The 18,430-nt window shown below is 62.8% G+C and overlaps 1 protein-coding gene across 1 annotated transcript in view; it reads left to right on the plus strand.

The window, feature by feature from the left end:
- The window catches only part of ITPR1 (inositol 1,4,5-trisphosphate receptor type 1), a 214,465-nt gene that overhangs the window by 57,981 nt on the left and 138,054 nt on the right, over positions 1 to 18,430 (plus strand). Inside the window, 2 exon segments of the mRNA XM_036030250.1 lie at positions 11,765 to 11,880; positions 17,666 to 17,752. Of these exon segments, the coding sequence (XP_035886143.1) occupies positions 11,765 to 11,880; positions 17,666 to 17,752 (203 nt within the window).

Raw genomic sequence — 18,430 nt, forward strand, 5'->3', positions numbered from 1 at the left:
GTGTGTGTGTGTGTGTGTGCGTGCGTGACGAGGAGTGGTCCGTTTCTTGGAGCGCCTGCATGTTTTACATTTTCGCCTAAAAAGGAAGTGTGTGGACCCCCGTCCTCAGAGTTTCATTCTCTCTGATAAGAGGTGGGGATGGAGAAGGGGGAGAGGAAGTGAGGAAGTGAGGTTGGTGGAAGCTGCTCCCCCGCTCTTCTTCGCTCTTCGCCAAAGAAGCTTGTTTTGTTTTGGTTTGGTTTGTTTTTAAGGAGGAGGAAACTGAACTCATTAAGGGCTCAGAGGGAGGGGCCCGAAGGAAATGTTTTCACCTCTCAGAACGCGGAGGCGGCCCCCTCCCCACCCCTGGGGACCGCGTGCAGGGCTTCCGGAAGTCACTTTCGTTTTCACGGACCTGTGGAGGGGGGCGCGTCTTCCTTCTCGGCTGCGTCTGGCTCCTGGCGCTGCCTGCCCTCACCTGGCCGTTCGTTTCTGGTGGGTGTGGAGTGAGGCGCTGCCGGCCCCTGAGACCCCCCCAGAGGCTGAGGAGGCAGTGGGGGTGGGAAACCCTAGAAAGTTCTGAGACACGGAAGGTCCCCGCAGTGCGAAGCACCCCCCACCCCACCCACCCACCCAGCCCAGGGGGCGCCCGCTGGGTCGCTGCCCAGGGGACTCGGCTGCCCACAGGACTCAGCTGCCCACGCCTTGTTCCCGTCGGCCGAGGATGCTCAGCTCCGTCCTGCCAGGCCTGGGTGCTCCTGCTTCCTCTTCAGAAGGCGACCTGCACGTGTGCGGAGAGTCCGAGGGACACGCCGTGAAACTGCACTGCAGACCAGCCGACCCAGCGCGGCCTTAACGTGCATCCCAGCCCGTCCCGCGTCTGGGCGGGGCGCGGGGGAGTGTTTGGGTCCAGCTGCTGTGGCCCTTCTGCCCTGGGGGCTGACGCCTCCCGGCTGCACCTGCGTGGTGCCTGGGCTCTGCCTCTCACTCCCCTCCTGCCGGCCTGGGGTCCACGGGAAGCTCACGGGCACCTTCTCTGGCTCGCCCTCATGGGGGGCCGTGCTGGCTCTGTCCCTGTCTCGCCACTGGGGACACAGAGGCTGAGAGAGCTAACAGAGCGCCGCAGCTGGAAGGATGACACCGCCTGGCCAACTGCTGTGTGGTGCGGTGTCCTGACGCGTCTGCTGAGCCGCCGGGGCTCGCGTGCTCTCTGTGGCAGCGGCCCCTGGGATGCGGTGCAGACACAGCTGCTGGGACCGCAGAGACACACACACACATTCATGCTGTGACCGGGTTTCTGGGTGAGGTCGCCCTCTGCACGGCTTTGCGGCGATGCTCACGTTGCGGCCTCGTCTCCCTGCGACCGGCCCGGCCCATTCCCCGAACTCAGGTTCCCTGCCTCCCGGCTGGCTCTGTGCCCGCGGGTCGGCTGAGGCTCCGGTCCAGCCTCGTCGGCCGCAGAAACACCCGGGAAGGTCCAGAGATGAGAGTGCCGGACACACCCCCGCAGCCGGGCCGGGGTGTGGGAATACGTGCCTTTTCATCTCCCCGGAGGCCATGCCGGCCAGCTGGCTGGGCCCGGAGCCCGTGTTTGCCAGATGTCGCCGTGCCGGCTGGCGCGGCGGGTGGCAGGAGGCCAATGGTGACGGTTGTCTGTTTGCCCAGGGTCCTGCCTGCGTGACAGGCCCCCAGGGTGACACCAAAGTGCCGGTTCTTGGCCTTCCCTTGGAGCAGCTTGTGCTGGACTGCACCCCCGCCCTGCCCCCACTCTCCTTCACGTCCACGAGGCGCGTTGCATCTCGTAGTGGCTGGCGTTGGTGGCTCCCAACAACTGAACGGGGGTGGCTGCCTCCACGGCCAAGTGACAAAAAGGAGCCCCGGGAAGGTGGAAGGAGAAGCCGTCTCGGCGTGGACAGGGCTCTCTGGAGAGGCAGGCGCCCCTGCCGAGCAGCTCAGGGCCGCCTCTGCGGGCTGCGCGTCCAGCTGTAGCCGCCTGTGCCGAGGCCTCTCAACCCTCCCATCTGACTCCAGGGGCAGCCTGCCGGGCCCCCAGATCGGCACTGTGTGGGGAGCGCTCCCTCCCTGGGGACGGCGCGGCCGCAGGCACGCCTGGCTCGGGCGGCCCTGGGCTTCCCGAGGTCTGACTCCAGGCGCGCCCAGGCTCAGCCCCGAGCCAGCGGGTTCGGTCTGATGCTGCGTGCTGCGTGCTGGGGCAGCGCCCCCGAGGCCCCCACCCAGGGACCCCGGCCTGGCAGCCCACCCAAACCACAGACGAGCTGTACACCGTGGACCCCCCCCCCCCCCCGCTGTGAGCATGAAACGTAGATAAACACAGTTTCACCATGAAGACACCCACATGAGGCCTGCCTTCTCTTGTTCCTTTCCCGGCCTCCCGTTAGCCCCGGTGCCCAGATTGCTGTGGAGCCTTCACACACGTGTACAAGTATGTTTCGTGTATGTGCATGACGAGAACGCGCCCCCATCAGGAGGCCCCGGCTCCCCTGACCCTGCCTGGGCCCCGGTGTGACGTGCAGCACTGTCTGCCGTCCTCGCTAGCCCGTGGCAGCTTCCACGCGGGGCGTCCGCGGGCAGGCCTGCGGCGCGCACACGCATCCCTCCCCGTCCCTGGGTGACCGGTGCGGTTATCTGCGAACGGGGGCCTCGACAGGGCCACTCTCGGCTCTACCTAGATGACATCACGTTGGCCACTTCCTCCACCTGGAGTTACCCTGGTCAGCTTTCTCCTCTTCCCTGTCCTGTACCCCCACCTCCCGGCAGGCTTGCCCTGGAGGCTCTTCCTTCCTAATCGTGGTACACGACTCCACGTCCCAGTGACCCCTCCTGGGGGACCCAGCCCGGGAAAGGGGCTCGTCTTTATCTCGGGTGAATGATGGGCAGAGGTAGGTGTTCCAGGTGTGCGTGGCAGCTGCGTGGTTAGTGAGAGCTCCTTCCCTCTTTCTGCTCCTGCATCCCTACTGTGTGCTTATCTTCAAGAGGTCTCTTTATTGTAACATGGATGCTCTAGCTCCAGCCATCAAGTTCACATTCCAGGAAACAGAGGAAAGGGGAAACGCACCCATCCACTGTTGGAGGCTCTTTTGAAGTCATTGGCCAGAAGCCCCTCCCCATGGTCATCTCACTGGGAGGCTGGGGAGTGTCTGTGTGCGTGTGTGTGTGTGTACATGGCTAGGGCCACTGCCAGCCACCCCGGTGGTGAAGGGCCGTGAGGGAGGAAGGAGAGGGACTGTGTGAGCCACAGGCAGGCACTCCGCCACAGAGGTTAAGGTCGAAGGGGGACTGGGAATGTGGTTGTCACCCACATTACAGCAGGCTGACCCCCTCCTGTGTCCTCAGGGTCAGTAAAAGCACACGGCTCCCTCGAGGCTGCCGCGCGCAGTGTGTCGACGCGCCAGTGGGCTCAGGCCGCTTCCCTTCGTCGAGTGTCAGCGAGGGCCCTGGGGCCTCAAGCTGCCCAGCCCACATCAATGGGGGGAGGAGGGCTGCTGAGGGGCTGTGCGTGCCCCCGGGGGGGCCCTCCCCCTCGCCTCCAGCGCCTGCCCGCCGTGCACAGCGGTGAGCCGAGTTGCTGGTTCCTGCTCGTGCTCGGTCACCGGTTGATGAAGCGCTGGGGAGGTGGCTTCTCTAAAACGGTGGCAACTGCTGTCATTCTGTCCAGAGCACGGCGCGGGCCGGAGAGAACGCGTCCGTGAGTGAGCTTGGCCCGGGCCCAGCAGCCGGCAGCTTTTGCTTAAGATGATTTGAGTGAAGCTGCTTCTTGTTGGACAAATGAATGCATAGAGCAGTGAGCAGGGCTTTCTGGGGCTGGGGTCCCTGGGGCGGGCCAGCGTCACCCCAGCATCACCCCAGCCCCCACGGAGCCCACAGCACAGGAGGCACACAAGACGGCAGCCCAGGGCCTGCAGGGGCGGCGCTGCGCCGGGGGGAGGGCGAGAGCGGTGGGGGGTTTCCAGCTTGGCACAGTGGCCCCTGGCTGGTGTCTCCGAGTTTCACTGCTCAGGGGATGGGGCCAGGGCTGTCCTGTGCAGGGGGTGGGGCCAGGGCCGTCCTAGGCACCACTGAGCAAGGCAGAAGTGGGCCAGGGCGAGCTGTGGCCAGGTCGGGGCCCTGGCCTGGCTGCAGGTGCAGAACCAGCTGATTTAATCTGGAGCTTTGACCTGGGGAGGGGGCGGCGTGTGATTCTCTGTAGCTGATGGGGGCTCATCGCAGGCCGCCCTCTGGTCACTCCTGGCTGTGTGGCTGGACCCCAGCATGCCCGGAGTCACGGTGGCCTTCCCCCACGGGCTCGCTCTGAGGACGTTTGCACAGGCCTGTCCATCGGAGGTGGCCGTGTCCGAGGACTCGCAGACAGAGGGCTGGCTGCGGAGCCCCCCCGCCCCGCCAGACTCGCCTGCTGCAGAGCCTGCAGCTGCTCTCCGTGGATCCCTGTTTGTGGGGTGTCGTGGTGGGGGCGGGGTGGTGTCTGTCCTGTCCGGCACCCATGCAGCCTCTGCAGCTCTGGGCAGCGGGTGGGCTGAGCTTCAGTTCTCCTTCCAGGTGAGGTGAGCCCCGCCCTTCTCACCTGGTGGTGGTAGGGAAGCAAGCCCCCTCGGTGACCCGCTGTCACCCCTTGTCACACAGCAGTCAGTCCTCTTCAGCTGGTGTGTGCGATGCTTGCGGGCAGCCTGGAGGTGGGCTTCCCTCTGGCGGCGGGGGTGGGGGTGGGGTGGAGGGAGGGGGGCTGTTCAGGGGCCCTGGTTAGCCCAGAGGATTAAAAAGTCAAGCCGGAGCCCTGGCTGGTGTGGCTCAGTGGATTGAGCCTGGGCTTGTAAACCAAGTGGTTGCTGGTTCCATTCCCAGTCAGGGCACATGCCTGGGTTGTGGGCCAGGTCCCCAGTGAGGGAACATGAGGGGCAACCACCCATTGGTGTTTCTCTCCCTCTCTTTCTCCTTCCCTTCCCCCTCTCTAAAAAAAATAAACAAATGTTTAAGAAAAATTAAGGTGGACAAGATTGAGGAAACACAGGTGTTACAGCACCTTTAAGACTCTTGCCAAGCACAGGGGTTCCCCACAAGGCTCTGTGGCACCTCGAGGTGGAGAAGCCCTTGTCACTTGGCCCACAGGACGTTTCCAGCGGCGGGTCTGAAGGTCGGGGCCGGGCGTGACCACAGACAGTCACTGCACGCCCGAGCTCACGCGGCCCCGAGCTCACGCTCCCCCGGGAGCCCAGGCAGGCCCTCTGGGCACCCCTGCCCTGTGGGTCTCTGTGTCCCGCAGTGGGGCTTCCCGGGCACAGGGTCCTGCGCTTGGTATGGTCTCGTGGGTGCCTGGGGTTGTTCTGGTTTTCTTCTTCTGTTGCTGTGTTTCTGACGGACACACGTTGGACCTCTGGCGCTGTGCAGACTCGGGGTGTGCAGCGGGTGAACGCGACACACCTCTCGGCCGCCGTTGTCGCTCGTTGACACGTCAGCCGCGCCCCGCAGCACCCTCGCCGCAGTGCCTGGAGTGACCAGGTTCCCGTCCCGGCGGGCCTGGTCCAGCCACCACGCCGGGCACCGCACCTCCACTCACCGCTCGTCGTGAGTTTGCCCCGTACACAGCCTCTGTCCCGAGTTTCCGGTCACCTCGCCGTCCTTGGTCTCTCGGCCACAGTGTGTGTGTCTCTGAGCAGACCGGCCATGGAAGGGTCGTCTGTGGCCCCAGATGGGAAACGTCACCGAATTCCACGGGACTCCTGTCCCGTCCTGTCCTGGGACAGGAGATCCGAGCACCACAGACACAGGCACGCGGGTCCTTTGCAGTTCGTGGGAGGCCTCGGTTGGAGGTGGGGCGGGAGCCCCCCTGGTGAGCCCCCACGTCAGCTGTGTTCCCGCCCCTGCCCGGTGCCCATCCTCTCCCTTGCCGGCCCGTCCTTGCTGACCGACCGCGACGGGGACCAAGGAGGCCGCCCGTGCGAAACTTCCGGTGCGGGGAGACTGAGTCGGGAGGGGCCTTAAAATGTGGACAGTGGCGCAGTTCTGCTTCCTCGGTGAGGGGTCAGTGGTCTGCCTTCTCCTTGTGAGTTGTGTGGTCCGTCCCTACCCAGACTTCTATGCAGTTGCCCCGTACCCTTTCCAACGCGGCAAGATGTGAGTAATTAACACTTAACTCCTCGTAAGTGTAGCTCCCACCTCCGCCCTTGGCTTCCCCCTGTACAACGTCGCGTTTATTACACCGGTGAGTGAAGGCTCAAAACCCTGTGGATTGTGGGTCTTTTTGGTCACCATCTTTCAGGTCACTTTTTGGTCGCTGGGGTGGGTTTGGAGAGCTCAGATTCTGCGAGCAGGGACTGAGTGTGTCCGGTTGGCGGCTGCACCGCCAGGCAGCGGGTGGGGTGAGAGACTGTGAGGGGGGCGCTGGGCACCCCGAGGGCGGACCTCAGTGTCAGGAGAGGGGGGCTAGGCCCTCGGCTGAGTGCTCCTCCTGCCTGGGTGCTCAGCTCACCCCTCCTGAGCTCCGTGGCATCGAGGCGGGCGTGTGGCTGGTCATCACGGGTGACAGTCCTGTGTTGGGAGCTGGCGTCCTTCTCACGGCCCTCTTCCCTCGTACCTCTTCCTGCCTGGGCAGGTGAGCCCTGAGGACCCGGGAGGGATTTCTTCGCAAACACGCCCACTAGCAAAGTGGCTGGGTCACGAAGTACAGGTCACACGTACGTACTTACCTTGACTCGCGCCAGAGCGCTGTCCCCTGTAGCTGCACCCCTCTGTGTTTCCGCCCCAGGGACCCCGGGCACATCCACTGGCTGCCCTTGTCCCTCTGTGGTTGGGAAGTGACAGCTCAGTGGAAGTGGAAAGGTGATCTGAGCACAAAAGGGTCCTTCTAAGAAGTTAAATATTTGCACTGCTACAAGCACAACCTTTAGAACGAGAAATATTGGGGCCTATGGGGTGAACCGCTGCCTAGGCACAGAGCTTGCTTTGCGGGGGACAAACAGGTTTTGGGAACCCACAGACCCGGGGGGCTGCACAGCACTGGGAATGGGCCAATGCCACTCGGGGGCTCCTTTGACATGGTTACTTGTATAAGAATTAAACCTCCGTAACGAAGGTCAGTTACTGATAAGGTGTAACACGTAGAATAAAAGTAACAGCCTGGGCTCTGGCGGCTCCCCCTTCTTCTCACTTCCCGGCGGCAGCAGTTTAAAATGTTTAACATTCCCTTCTGCTATTTACCGCCGGCGCTCCCAGCTGCGGAAGTCTCTGATGCCTGCAGATCCTTCCATTTAAATGTCGCCCCTGACTTCCTGTTGTGTCAGCTGAGCTGGGCTCGCGGGCGGACGGACGCTCCCGCTCGGGGTTCTGCCCCAGCCTCCCGTTAGGGCCACGCTGCTGCTCGCTTCTGGCCGGAGCAGTCCTCAGCCCGAGCTCCTGGCTGTGTAAATGTTGTCCGCCGTCGGGCCAGAGACACACTGGGTTTTAATATGCAGCTTCCCCCGGAGTCGGCCGTGTCCTGGTTTTCTCTGTTTGCTCGGCTCCTCGGTAGCATTTACCGAGTCTCCTTCCCTCCGAAAGCCCGTCTGTGTCCGCGGGGGAGGGGCGGGCAGGGCGCTCTGCCCGTCTGCTCCACAGCCCCGGAGCCCTTGGTCCCCCCTCTGCCTCGGGTGATGACGTGCCCTGCGCAGGCTCCCACACAGGCTCCCCGTGGGTCCCCGAGCCCTTCCGGGCTCCGAGGGGTGAGTCGGCTTGCTTCCCCCTAGTGCCCCTCCCCCGAAGACGTGTGGGGTGCTCCCCCGTCTGTTAAGGTCCCACCGGCCCCCTCCTCCCCCCAGCTTCACTTGCTGCAACTCTGGAGAGAGCTGAGTTTCATAGTAGGTAGTGTTGGGTTTTAGTTTGTCTTGTGTTGTTTCTTTTTGCCGGGGGGTGGGGGTAGGGGTGCGGAGAGGGAGAGGAAAGGCCTTCATTCCCCCAGTAAAACTTTGAATCGAGTTCCAGCTGACAATTGGAATCCAGTTCCAGCTTTGTCAGCCTCGGTAACTGACACTGTTCTCCCGGTTTGGACTGATCCCCCAGCGGCAGATGGAGCAACGCTGTATCCGCGAGCTGCCTGCTCCCGCTCCTCCTCCCGGCAGCCCGGCGCTGCCTGCGCCCGGCTCCCCCTCACCTCCCGAAATAACTGGCTGCTCCGCTGTTCCAGCCCTCCCGTCCACGGGCGGCCCACTCAGTGCTTCAGCTGGGCCGGTTCACAGGCGCTCGAAACGAAGCGTCCCTGGGAGGGAGTCTTCGTTTGTGCTCCTGCCCCCCAGATTGGCCCTCCCCTCCCTCTTCCCAGGGTCCGCCACCCACAGACGGCGCCCCAGACACTGTGAGCCGCACCAGGTTCTTGGGGCCCAAGACTGCCTTTGGCAGCTCACACTGCCCACAGCACGTGGGCCCCTCCCCCTGCTCTGCTCCAGACCCCGCCCCCTCCGTGGGCTGGGCTGGCTTTGCCCACAGCCGCCAGCCCATCTCCAGGCTTTGCGTGGGGGGTGTCCGCGCTGGTGCCCCCTCCCCTTCCTCCTCCCGGTTGACACCTAGTCACTCTGTGCCCCTGTGGACTTCTCACCCCCCCCAGCACTCTCTACTCACTGTGGTTCCTCTTGTGTCTGTGGCTAGTTCCCCGCTGTCCTCAGGATTGCATGCGGAAGCTTGTGCACCTGGCTCATTGGTGCACCTGGCTCATTGCTACACCTTTCTCAGCACCCAGAACTGTCCCAGGCACCCAGGAGGCACTGTAACACATAGTTGAATATGTGCACTGGCTCCTGGGGGGTCCAGGGGGCTCCAGGGGGCTCAGGGCTGGTCGCGGCCCCAGAGCACCTGCCTGGGTCACCTCTGGAGCCCCAGGGATAGACGTACATAAGTGAGGAGTTCAGCTGCGGGTCAGCGGAGTGCACAGGACAGACGGCAGCTCCGTCCGTCTGCAGGGCCTGTACTGCGCTCACGGCCCACTTCCCAGACACGCGGAGGAGACCTGCTCTTCCGGCGGCCTTCTCCTCTGACCCGGGCCTCAGAGGCGGGCCCACGCACCTGCAGCCCCTCTCGCCCTTGGTTCTCTGGCCCGTGCACCGCCGCGAGCGGGCTGGGCGCCCTCTCCACAGCCACGTTCCGGAATGCCGTCCGAACCGTGGGGCTCCCCCCCCCTTCCTTTAACAGGGAGCCCAAGCCCTCTCTGCAGCCGACTTCTCCTGCGCCGGCCCAGTGCGGCGTCTGCGAAAGCCTCGGGATGTTGCCGAGTCATTTTGTGAAAGCTTTATAGTTTAGTTTATTCTCCAAAGGCCTGAAATAACACTTGTCATCAGCTAGTCCCATGGTGTTTCTTTGGAGTCAGATCAAACCACAGCGTGTGCGTGTACACACACACACACACACACACACACGTGCGCACACCCCCCAGATGGGTGGTGTCTCGTTTTCCCTCAGATCCCCTGCGTTTGTTGGTTCCTGTGTCCAGCTTGGGGTGGGGACCCCCCGGAACTTTGGTCTCACCCTGCTGCACCCCCCTAGCCCCAAAGGGCGATCGGAGATGCTGAGATGCAGACTTTCCGAAGGCGACTTTACATCGCATTTGAATTGCTTAATTTAATTTTCGCTGTGCACCCGTCGCTAGGCAACGGGGAAGACAGGCCGAGGTCCACGAGGCTGGCGCGGTGCCGGCGCGCGTGTGCCGGCGTCTCTCCCGTTTCCGTGTGTGGCTCGGTGTAAACGGGCCTCGCCCGGGCAGCGCTCCGTGCCACCCGTGGACGTTGTCAGCATGGAGGTCGGAGTGCGGCTGCGGTCACCTCGGTTCACCTGTCCCTTAGGGGCGTGCGGTTCCTGAAGCCCTGGGCCCGTGCCGGGGCCCCTTGGTTGGTTGGTTGGTTGGTTCCGTGGGCGCTGGGCGGTGCTGTGAGCGTGGCAGCGTGGGTGCCCTCCGCGATGGCCTGGCGGTGTGGGTCCAGCCTCTTGGTTCCCGGGGCCCGTTTCAATGCAGCTCCCTTCCGGAATGGAGACCCTTTCCCTGTCACCCTACGACGCGTGTGGAGGACGAGAGGAGACCGTTGCCTTGGTACCGGTCACGTGTGACCTTGTCGTTCCGTTTGGTCTGCAAAGCCTGTCCAAGTCCAGCAGGGGCCCCGGTGACCTGTCAGGAGTGCAGTCGTAGGCGTGTGACCGTCACAGAGCCCCGCCCCGCCCAGACACCACCCTCTGCCTCACGGCGAAGGTCGGACGCGAGGCGCTGGCCTGTAGTGCCGCGGCCGTGACGGTTCACGGGGGGCGGGGATGGTGGGAAAACTGTGTCTCTCGGTGTTGGCATCAGGTTGCCCCAACACCGTGAGTGACAGTGACCCGCGGCTTCGGGCAGCCTGTGTTTTAACAGGTCTCCCGCTGAGTCCTCGTTCCCTGAAGACTAGACAGTGGCTCCTGCGGGCACGAGCGCTCTGTCGGCCGACGGACTCTGGCCGGAGATGGCGGTTGGCGGTCAGGTGACCGCCGGTGACTAGGTAGCAGTGTTGAGTGAGGAAGGGCGTTGCAGGGAGGGGGAAGTCCCTGCAGGTCCACAGCTTTCTCCCGAGCAGTATCAAGTACTTGTGCGGGGCCGTGTGTGGTGAGGATGCACCCCCACGAGAAGCCGGGGCGAGCTGGTGCGGGGGAAGCCCGGGGTCCGCGTGCCGGGCAGCAGGCGAGCTCCGGTCACTTCTAGGTGGTCGGTGAAGGCAGGAGGACTGGGCGTCGCCCGGGTCAGGGTCCCGGAGGGGCAGCTGTGTTGAGGGACCGAGAGACGCCGGTGGAAACAGTCACGAGGAAACGGTGGCGTGGTGTCCTGGCGGTCCTGTTACGAGTTCCTGTTTGTGACGTCGCAGCTGGGTGACTTGGAAGCCCTCAGCCGTTGTGCTGGGGCCACTTGGACGCGGGGCCCTGGGTGGGGCCGCATGCATCCCTGAGCTCCTAAATTAGGGAAGGACGTGTGACACGTGAGCCCGAGGGGCCAGGAGGATGCGGCTGGCTCGAGTCCAGTCCGGAGGGCTGCACCCCGCCCCCAGAGCAGGGGTGCGGGGGTCTCAGGCACAGCCCTCATGAGACCCCCCCGCCCCCGTGGCTCCCTCCGAGTGAGCCCCTCTGGTGCTCCTTGAATGGAGCTGGACCAAGGAGACGGGCCCACGAACGAAAAGGCTCGAGTGTGTTGGCTGGCGCACAGCGGGGTGCTGGTCCTCACATCGGCCCATCCGAACGGCTGGGACACGGCAGTGGGCCCCGAATCGGACTCAGAGTCCCAGCTCCGCCACCAGCCGGCTACGTGACAGTCGACTTACCGTGTTCTGCCGTGTATAATGCACACCCATGTTTTTGGCCCAAGTTTTCAGGAAAAAAAGTCTTTCGTTTTAATTTTTAGTTAATTTTATTTATAGAAACATAACCGATTATCGTATTCAAGTGTATTATTTTGCATACAGATAGGGTTACTGCTTTCTAGAGTTACTTTTGACATATAAGCATAAAAAAATAGAAAATACTTACATCCACACGGAGTGAGTCCTCCCCACGTGCGATGCGCATCCTTCCTTTTCCGTCAAGAACTTGGGGGGGGGCTGCGCCTCACATGTGGCCAAAGCGGTGGTCTCTGAAAGCCTGCTTCCTCCCCGGCACCTTGCGCTGAGAGCCGCAGGTCGGGGGAGGGCGGTGAGAGGCTGCGTGCCTGGCCGTGGGGCCTCCCGTGCGGTGAGTCCCGGGCGGCGCCTGCCTGCCTGCCTGCCTCGGTGACACCGCGTGCTGTCGGCCTGTCTCCCTCCAGATTGCCTCTTCAGGCTCTGCCCCATGAACCGCTACTCCGCCCAGAAGCAGTTCTGGAAGGCCGCGAAGCCGGGCGCCAACAGCACCACGGACGCCGTGCTACTCAACAAGCTGCACGTACGTATCGGGCTGGGGGCCGCGCGCGGGGTCTGCGGTGCGCGTTCAGTCCTACAGCCCTCCCACTCGGGCGTGGGGTAGAAGGAGCTGACCCTCGGGAGAGGTGGGTCCCAGTCCCCAGCGCCACATGACACAGGCGTGAGGGAAGGACGGGGCTGCTTCCCTCAGGGTGCCACCAGCCCACGGTGAGTGCACAGCTCAGCAGCTGCCTGCCTCCCCCAGCTGGCCTCGCCCACCACCCTGGGCCCCGCCTCCCCACTGGGCCCCGCCTCTCCCGGTGAGGGGCGGGCCTCTGATGGGCTCAGTGCCCAGCCCCGCCAGCCCACGTGTCCTTGCAGGTTGGTTGCTCGGCAGCACAGACTCGGCGTGTGGCCGCTGTCACACGTTCGGTCTGTTCTGTTGTGAAACTGCTTCTCCCGGCTCCCCCTGCGCGGGGACCTTTGCCTCCTGCCTGCCTCAGGGAAAGCCTCTAAGGGGAGGGCTTGCCCCACCTCCTTCCCTGGGTGACGCCCGTGTGTTCCCCGCCACTGCGCACCCTGCCGACACCATTCTCAGCACGGGTCATAGGCGCAGTGACCTTCGTTGGTTCCCTTCATTACCGGCTGTCACCCACTCGAATGATGGCGCTGCGAGAGCATGAGCAGTGTCTGTCTGTCCACACTGTGTCCCCGGTGCCTGCAACAGTGTCCAACACATAGTAGGTGCTCAGGAAGCATTGCTGGCTGACTGAGCGCAGTGCTAGGTGACGCAGGTGGAGCTCTGACAGTGTCCTGGCCCCCGGGGAGCATCACATAGCAGAGGGGACGTGACAGCGTCTGCAGGTGCCCTCCCAGGGCAAACCCCCAGGCTGTGGCAGCGCCTGCGCGGCCCCCGAACCCCTCCGTGTGAGTGCAGGTGGGCGACGTGTGGTCAGGGAGGGCTTCCTGGAGGAAGAGGAAGTGACATGCAAGCCTTGATCTGAGGCCTCTGTGGGAGTCGGAGGGTAAGAGAGGAAGAAACGGTGAATAAAAGATTGGTTTGAAGAATTGTATCAGTATTTCAATGGCTTTAGGGCAAACTTTCTCAACCTCTGCAGACCCATTGCCCCCTCTTAATAACAGCAAATGTGTAACTGTACAAATAGGAGATCAATTTGCTGGTGGTGTGACTTCCAGAGAAACAAACAGCAAGGAAGCCCAGTCACTGTGCACTCTTGTGAGTTGGTGCGCCAGCACGCCACCGTGGAGGGCGCAGGAAGCCGCAAAGGGGGCAGGGCAGATGGAGGCGTGGGGGACAGTGACCCAAAGCTGTGGTTTCCCAAACGGTCGGCAGCTTGTGGCCGTGTTACCCAGGAAGCAGAGCACACTCTTCCCTTCACTGAGTCGCACTTAATTTTGGGGAAGGTGCTCTGACCGTGTGAAGTGAGCCGTGTGGGTCACAACCACAGGTCACGTGGAGTCAGGGGCGGGGCTCAGAGTGGCAGGCAGCTCCTCGGCCCTTGCGTGTCTGAGCAGACGCGCCGTCACACAAGCAGGCGACGTGCCCCTCGTGTGGGACCGTGCCGTGAGCTTCGGGGCCTCCGGCGTCCCTGGCTCCCGTCCGCTCCAGCCACTGCGGTGGTCAGACCCCCCTGGAGTCCGTGTGGGCACGTGGGGGTCTGGCTGAGGGGCTGGGGCGGGCGCTGGGGCCTCGGCTCTCGGGGGAGCTGTGCGGTGCGGGGGCCGAGGGCCGCCTCTGGGGAAGGCCCTGTCTCCCCTTTTCCGTAAGAAAACCATTCTGTTCGATGAGACCCCGTCAGTATGTTTCCAGCCCCCTCTCCCCCTGTGATTTCTACAGCAGGGGCTGCGAATTCAGGTTCACAAGCAGGAAGCGAGTGGGAATAAAGGGAGCCTGGGGGCTGGGTTGCTAACTGCAGTGCGCCAGAGTGCAGGCCTCAGGGGACAGGCCACCTCCCTGCCGTCACTGCGCGGGAGGGAGCGTGGGAGGGAGCCTGGGAGCGGGCCGAGAGCTGCGGGCAGGCCCTCCTCTCCTTTGTCCGAGAAGCGAAAAACCCATGCTGCTGCGTGTCGCTTCTCACTTCTTAGAAAATGTTGGCAACTAATTCAATTAAAGTTTAAAACACACACTCGACTCAGACACAATCACAGCCCCGACTGGGTGGCGTTTGCTCTCCTGCCCCCGGCCAGCGTCCGGGGCGCCTGCTGGCTTTCACAGCAGTGCCCCCTCCCCCTCGTCGGTGCGCCCCCATCCCGCAAGCCGACCGTGAAAAGCCCTGCACGGCGGCGGTAAGTAAGTGCAGTCCCGGAGGTGAGCAAGACCTGAAGCACAGAAAGAAGAAAGAAAAAGACAGCTGTCTCTCGTATGGCGCTCGGGCTTGGGCAGAAAGCTAGCAGGGAGCCAGCCCCGATCAGGCACGACCGGGCGGCTCTGGGCCTGGCCGTTGAGTCCGGTGGTTCTGGCGGTTCCGGCCGTCCTGCTGGCCTGGACCGGCCTTGCTCCCCACGTGCCTGTTTTAGTGCGGTCATGCATGCCGTACTTAAGGCAGCTGCTTGCCTTTGGGGGCAGATGGCCAGTCTCCTGCGGGTTTTCGTTTTTATTTTTGTCAACCGCTGTGCAGGACCCCAATCAAAGGTCAGATTATTTTAAATTAATGCCATTTAAGGAATTCGTCGTCTAGACCACTTGACTTCCTCCTGCCCTGGATGTGGCGTGCACCCAGCTGTCTGCAGGGGGGCGACCTCTGGTGGCCGCTGACAGCCTTGCCAGGAGTGACTCGTGCTCCCCAGCGTCTGCGGCCTGGGTCCCGCCTGCGTGGCCCAGCCTGCGTGGCTGGTCAGCGGAAGCCTTGACTCCTGTGTCTGGCTACATCATCCAGGGCTTGTTGATCTGAAAAAAGGAGCCCTTCCCCAGTTCCAAGGACCTCTCCACAGCAACGGCTCATGGGTTCTCTGGGTCCTGGAAACGGAGCAGCCAGGCGACCGGCCTGGGGTCGAACTTGATCTTGCGGAGGGAACGTGGTGACGCCGTGGTCAGGGCGGCAGCGGAGACTGTGCTGTGGAGTGCGACTCCTCGCTTAGGCGCTGACGAACGGTCCTCCCCTCCCGCGTCGGGGAGGCCGACTCGTGCACCTGGGTGTCGTCGGTAACAGCCAGGCCCGGTGGCGGCGGGCTTGCGCATCCTCTTGGGAGGAACTCAAGAACGGAATACGCTACGCCCGAGCAAGGCCCGCTGGGAAACCTTCCAGTGGACTCGGCCAGTGGTCCTGCAGAACGACGTTGCCGGGGTTACAGTCGTCCAGGGGCCCCCTGAGAAAATACGGTGGTGGGGTTCGCCGAGCCAGATCTTGAGTCCTTGCCGGGGGTGGGAGCGGCCTCCGGTCGGCGGGCCAGGTGTGCAGTTCGCACCTGATTTCCTGTCCACCCTGTGCCTCACCTGTGGGACCTGAGAGTCGGGATGGATGGTTTGGTCGGAACGCCGGACCCACAGTGCCGCATGCTCATCAGACCCCCGGCGGCCACGGGAAAGGCTGGGGCTTGGCTGCGTGGAGGGAGTTCTCTGAGGACGGAGTGGGACTGCGGGCTGGAGCCACGCAGCGTCTGTTAGAAGGGGGCTGGGTTGGCGAGTCTTCTCCTTGAACAAGGAGCACGCGCAGGAAAGCTGAGTTCCTGGAAGGGTTGCGAGTCTCACAGGAGTGCCCACCTGGTCGTCGTCGTCGTGGGGGGGCTTGGCCAGCATCCAGCCTTGGAGCAGTTTCCGGTCCACCGCTTGGTGTTCAAAGAGAAGTTCACAGACGTTTATCCTCCAGCTGCTTGTGGCTTCTGTTCCGATTTTACCTTCGGTGTGTTTTTGGACGAAAGCCCTGAGACTCGGGAGCTGCCTGTTTAGTTAGCCTTCAGTGCAGAGAGTGTGCCTTTGGGGCGACTGATGTGACGCCGCTCCTCGGCCGTGACGCCCCGCTCCTCGGCTGTGACGCCACCTCTCGGCCGTGCCAGTGCCCGTGGAGTCGGCACCTGCATGCTTGGTCTCAGCGTGGCTAGGGACTTCGTCTCTTGGATTGGCATTCCTTTTTTTTTTTTTAAGTATGTTTTATTGATTATGCTAATCCAGTTGCCCCACTTCTTTCCTCCCTTTTCTCCCCCTCTGCCCTGCGCCTCCCCTCCCACCCATGTTTGATCAGCGTGTCTCAAACCGAGAGCAGGTCTGCGAGGACTTTCCCTGCCAGGTCCTTGCCTCGTTTAAGTCCAGAGACGGTGCTCCGTGGCTCTCTGAAGACCAGTCTTCTCCGTGAGCTGTTTGGAGCAGAGAAACATGTATCGCTTGTTGGAAATGTTTTATTTTCTGGACGCTATTGATTTTCGTCTCCATTGATGTATCTCCTTGAACTCCCTGTCTGTACTGGCTGAGAACTGCTTTGCAGAAGAACAAACAACTTTCTACAAAGTATAAGCCACCCCCCCCCACAACGCCCGGATTCTGTGCAGGCTTTGTTTTGTTGAAAGCTCTGTGCAGGGCCCATAGGTGCTGCCGCGTCTCTGCTGGGGGGTGGCGGGGGCGGGGTAAGCACAGGAGGAAACGGGGGAGGGATGGGACACTAAAGGATGGTGTTCCCGGAGGGGGAGCGGCAGTGACCGTACCCAGGGCCCTGGGGACACCAGGGCTCGCCGTGGCTGTACCGTAATTAGTCCTGGATGAGCCCTGAACCTCGTGGGCGAGGAGGAGGAGCATGCTAGGAACCGGGCAGGAGCACACAAGTGGGTGTCCAGGTTGACTCCCCACCCAATGAGCTGCTGAGTCTCGTCTCCGACCTGACCGTCTCCGCGCGGCCTGGGGGAGCCCGTCCCCGGGGGCCCTGTCCTGGCGCGCTCCCAGGACCGCCAGCATGGGACAGGTGTGCGACGGAGAATGGCGGCTCAGGGCGGCGGCCGTGGGAGACTCTTCTGGAAGCGCTGTTCAGCCGCACCGTCTCCCCAGCCTGCGGAGGGAGCGCTAGCGATGCCTCCCAGCCTCGTTTGTAACTGTGTAAATCTGGGGTTGACCCAGACGTAGCTCTGAGGATGGTTTCTGCTACTTCATCGATGCGTGGCTTTTAAGGAAAGAGCTTCTTAAGCAAAATTTCAGATATACACAGAAGCGGAGAAAATAGTACAACAAAGCCCTTTCGTATCCATCATCCAATTAGCTTTGCAACGTCGCCCAAGTGTTGAAGTCTCTCCGAGTCTGATTCTTCTGTTGGGAAATTGGGATAATGAGCTTCCCCTCGAAGGAAAGCTGCGGAAATGAAATAAACGGTAATCGACGTCCATGATAAGAGCTGACACCCCGAGAACGCAACCATGGCGGGCTCCGATCCCCGTGAGGCACCATTTTTGCCCTGTCTTACAGAAGGGGAAACTGAGGCACGCACCTGCTCAGTAACACCCTCCAGGTCACAGAACCGGCAGTGGCCCCACACCAGCATTTACATTCAGTTTGGTTTCGCTCCAAAGCTTTAAAGGGGGACTTGCACATGTCTCGAGAGGGTTATACAGATTCCCTCCCGCCTCTACCCTGCTTTCTCTGAAAGTATGTGAGCGTATGCCTTCATCTTACCCTAAACCGGTGGGTCCATGAGTTCCTTGGAGGAAACGTGGGTTTCTGAAAAGCCGAAAAGGCAGGAGCGCAGAGGCGAAGGGTTGGGCGCGTGGGTCCCGCTCGTTCGTGTAGTTCCAGGGAGGCGCGTGCAGACCGGCGACCTCGGCTCCGCGTCCTGGCGGAGGATGGCGGCCAGGGCCGCCGAGTGGTGACCGCCTTCCTTCTCCGCGCGCAGCATGCCGCAGACCTGGAGAAGAAGCAGAACGAGACGGAGAACAGGAAGCTGCTGGGCACCGTGATCCAGTACGGCAACGTGATCCAGGTAGGCCCGCGCCCTCCTCCTCCTCCTCCTCCCGAGCTGGCCGGGCTGGACCTTGGGCTTTGCGGTGCCCCCCTCAGTGCCAGAACCCGCCCCCTCCCCCCCTGCCCATGGCTGATCGTTGGAGATCCGCTCGAACATCCCTTCGGGAAGCCTGCCCCGAAATAGCAGCCTGGCTGTGGCGGTTGTGTTTCACTTGCCTCCTGGGAAGTTTTTACCTGTGCAAAGGGGCCTCCCGTGCCTTTCCCCTCTGGTCCCCAGGGGTGGTGGGCTGCGCCTGGGCCTCCAGGCAGAGCCCTCGGGGACAGGCCTCACACCCTGTCTCAGGAGAGGCGAGGCGAACCCAGTGATCTCTGGGGCCTTCACATTTGACCTGGAGCTCCGATGCCACCCAGGACCCGGCGACGGGGGCTTCGCTTGGGAAACGCATCCGGGTGTCCCCTGGCAGGAAAGAGCCGGGGGTGGGGGCGGGGAGTCCAGAGCCAGACGTGGCCTTGCTCGACTGGCCCAGTCCCCACGTCACCTTGCCCACGCACACAGGGTCAGAGCCGTTGCCCCGTGGGTTCTCCCCACTTCTCCCCTGTGGAAGGCTGTGCTCACTCACTGCACTGCTCTGACTGCGGACGGCACCAGTGACGCAGGAGCCCCTGCCCGTCCTCGCCCCGTCGGGGGCGGGGCGGT

This window comes from Phyllostomus discolor, chromosome 7, assembly GCF_004126475.2.
Source record: "Phyllostomus discolor isolate MPI-MPIP mPhyDis1 chromosome 7, mPhyDis1.pri.v3, whole genome shotgun sequence".
NCBI classification, from domain to species: domain Eukaryota; kingdom Metazoa; phylum Chordata; class Mammalia; order Chiroptera; family Phyllostomidae; genus Phyllostomus; species Phyllostomus discolor.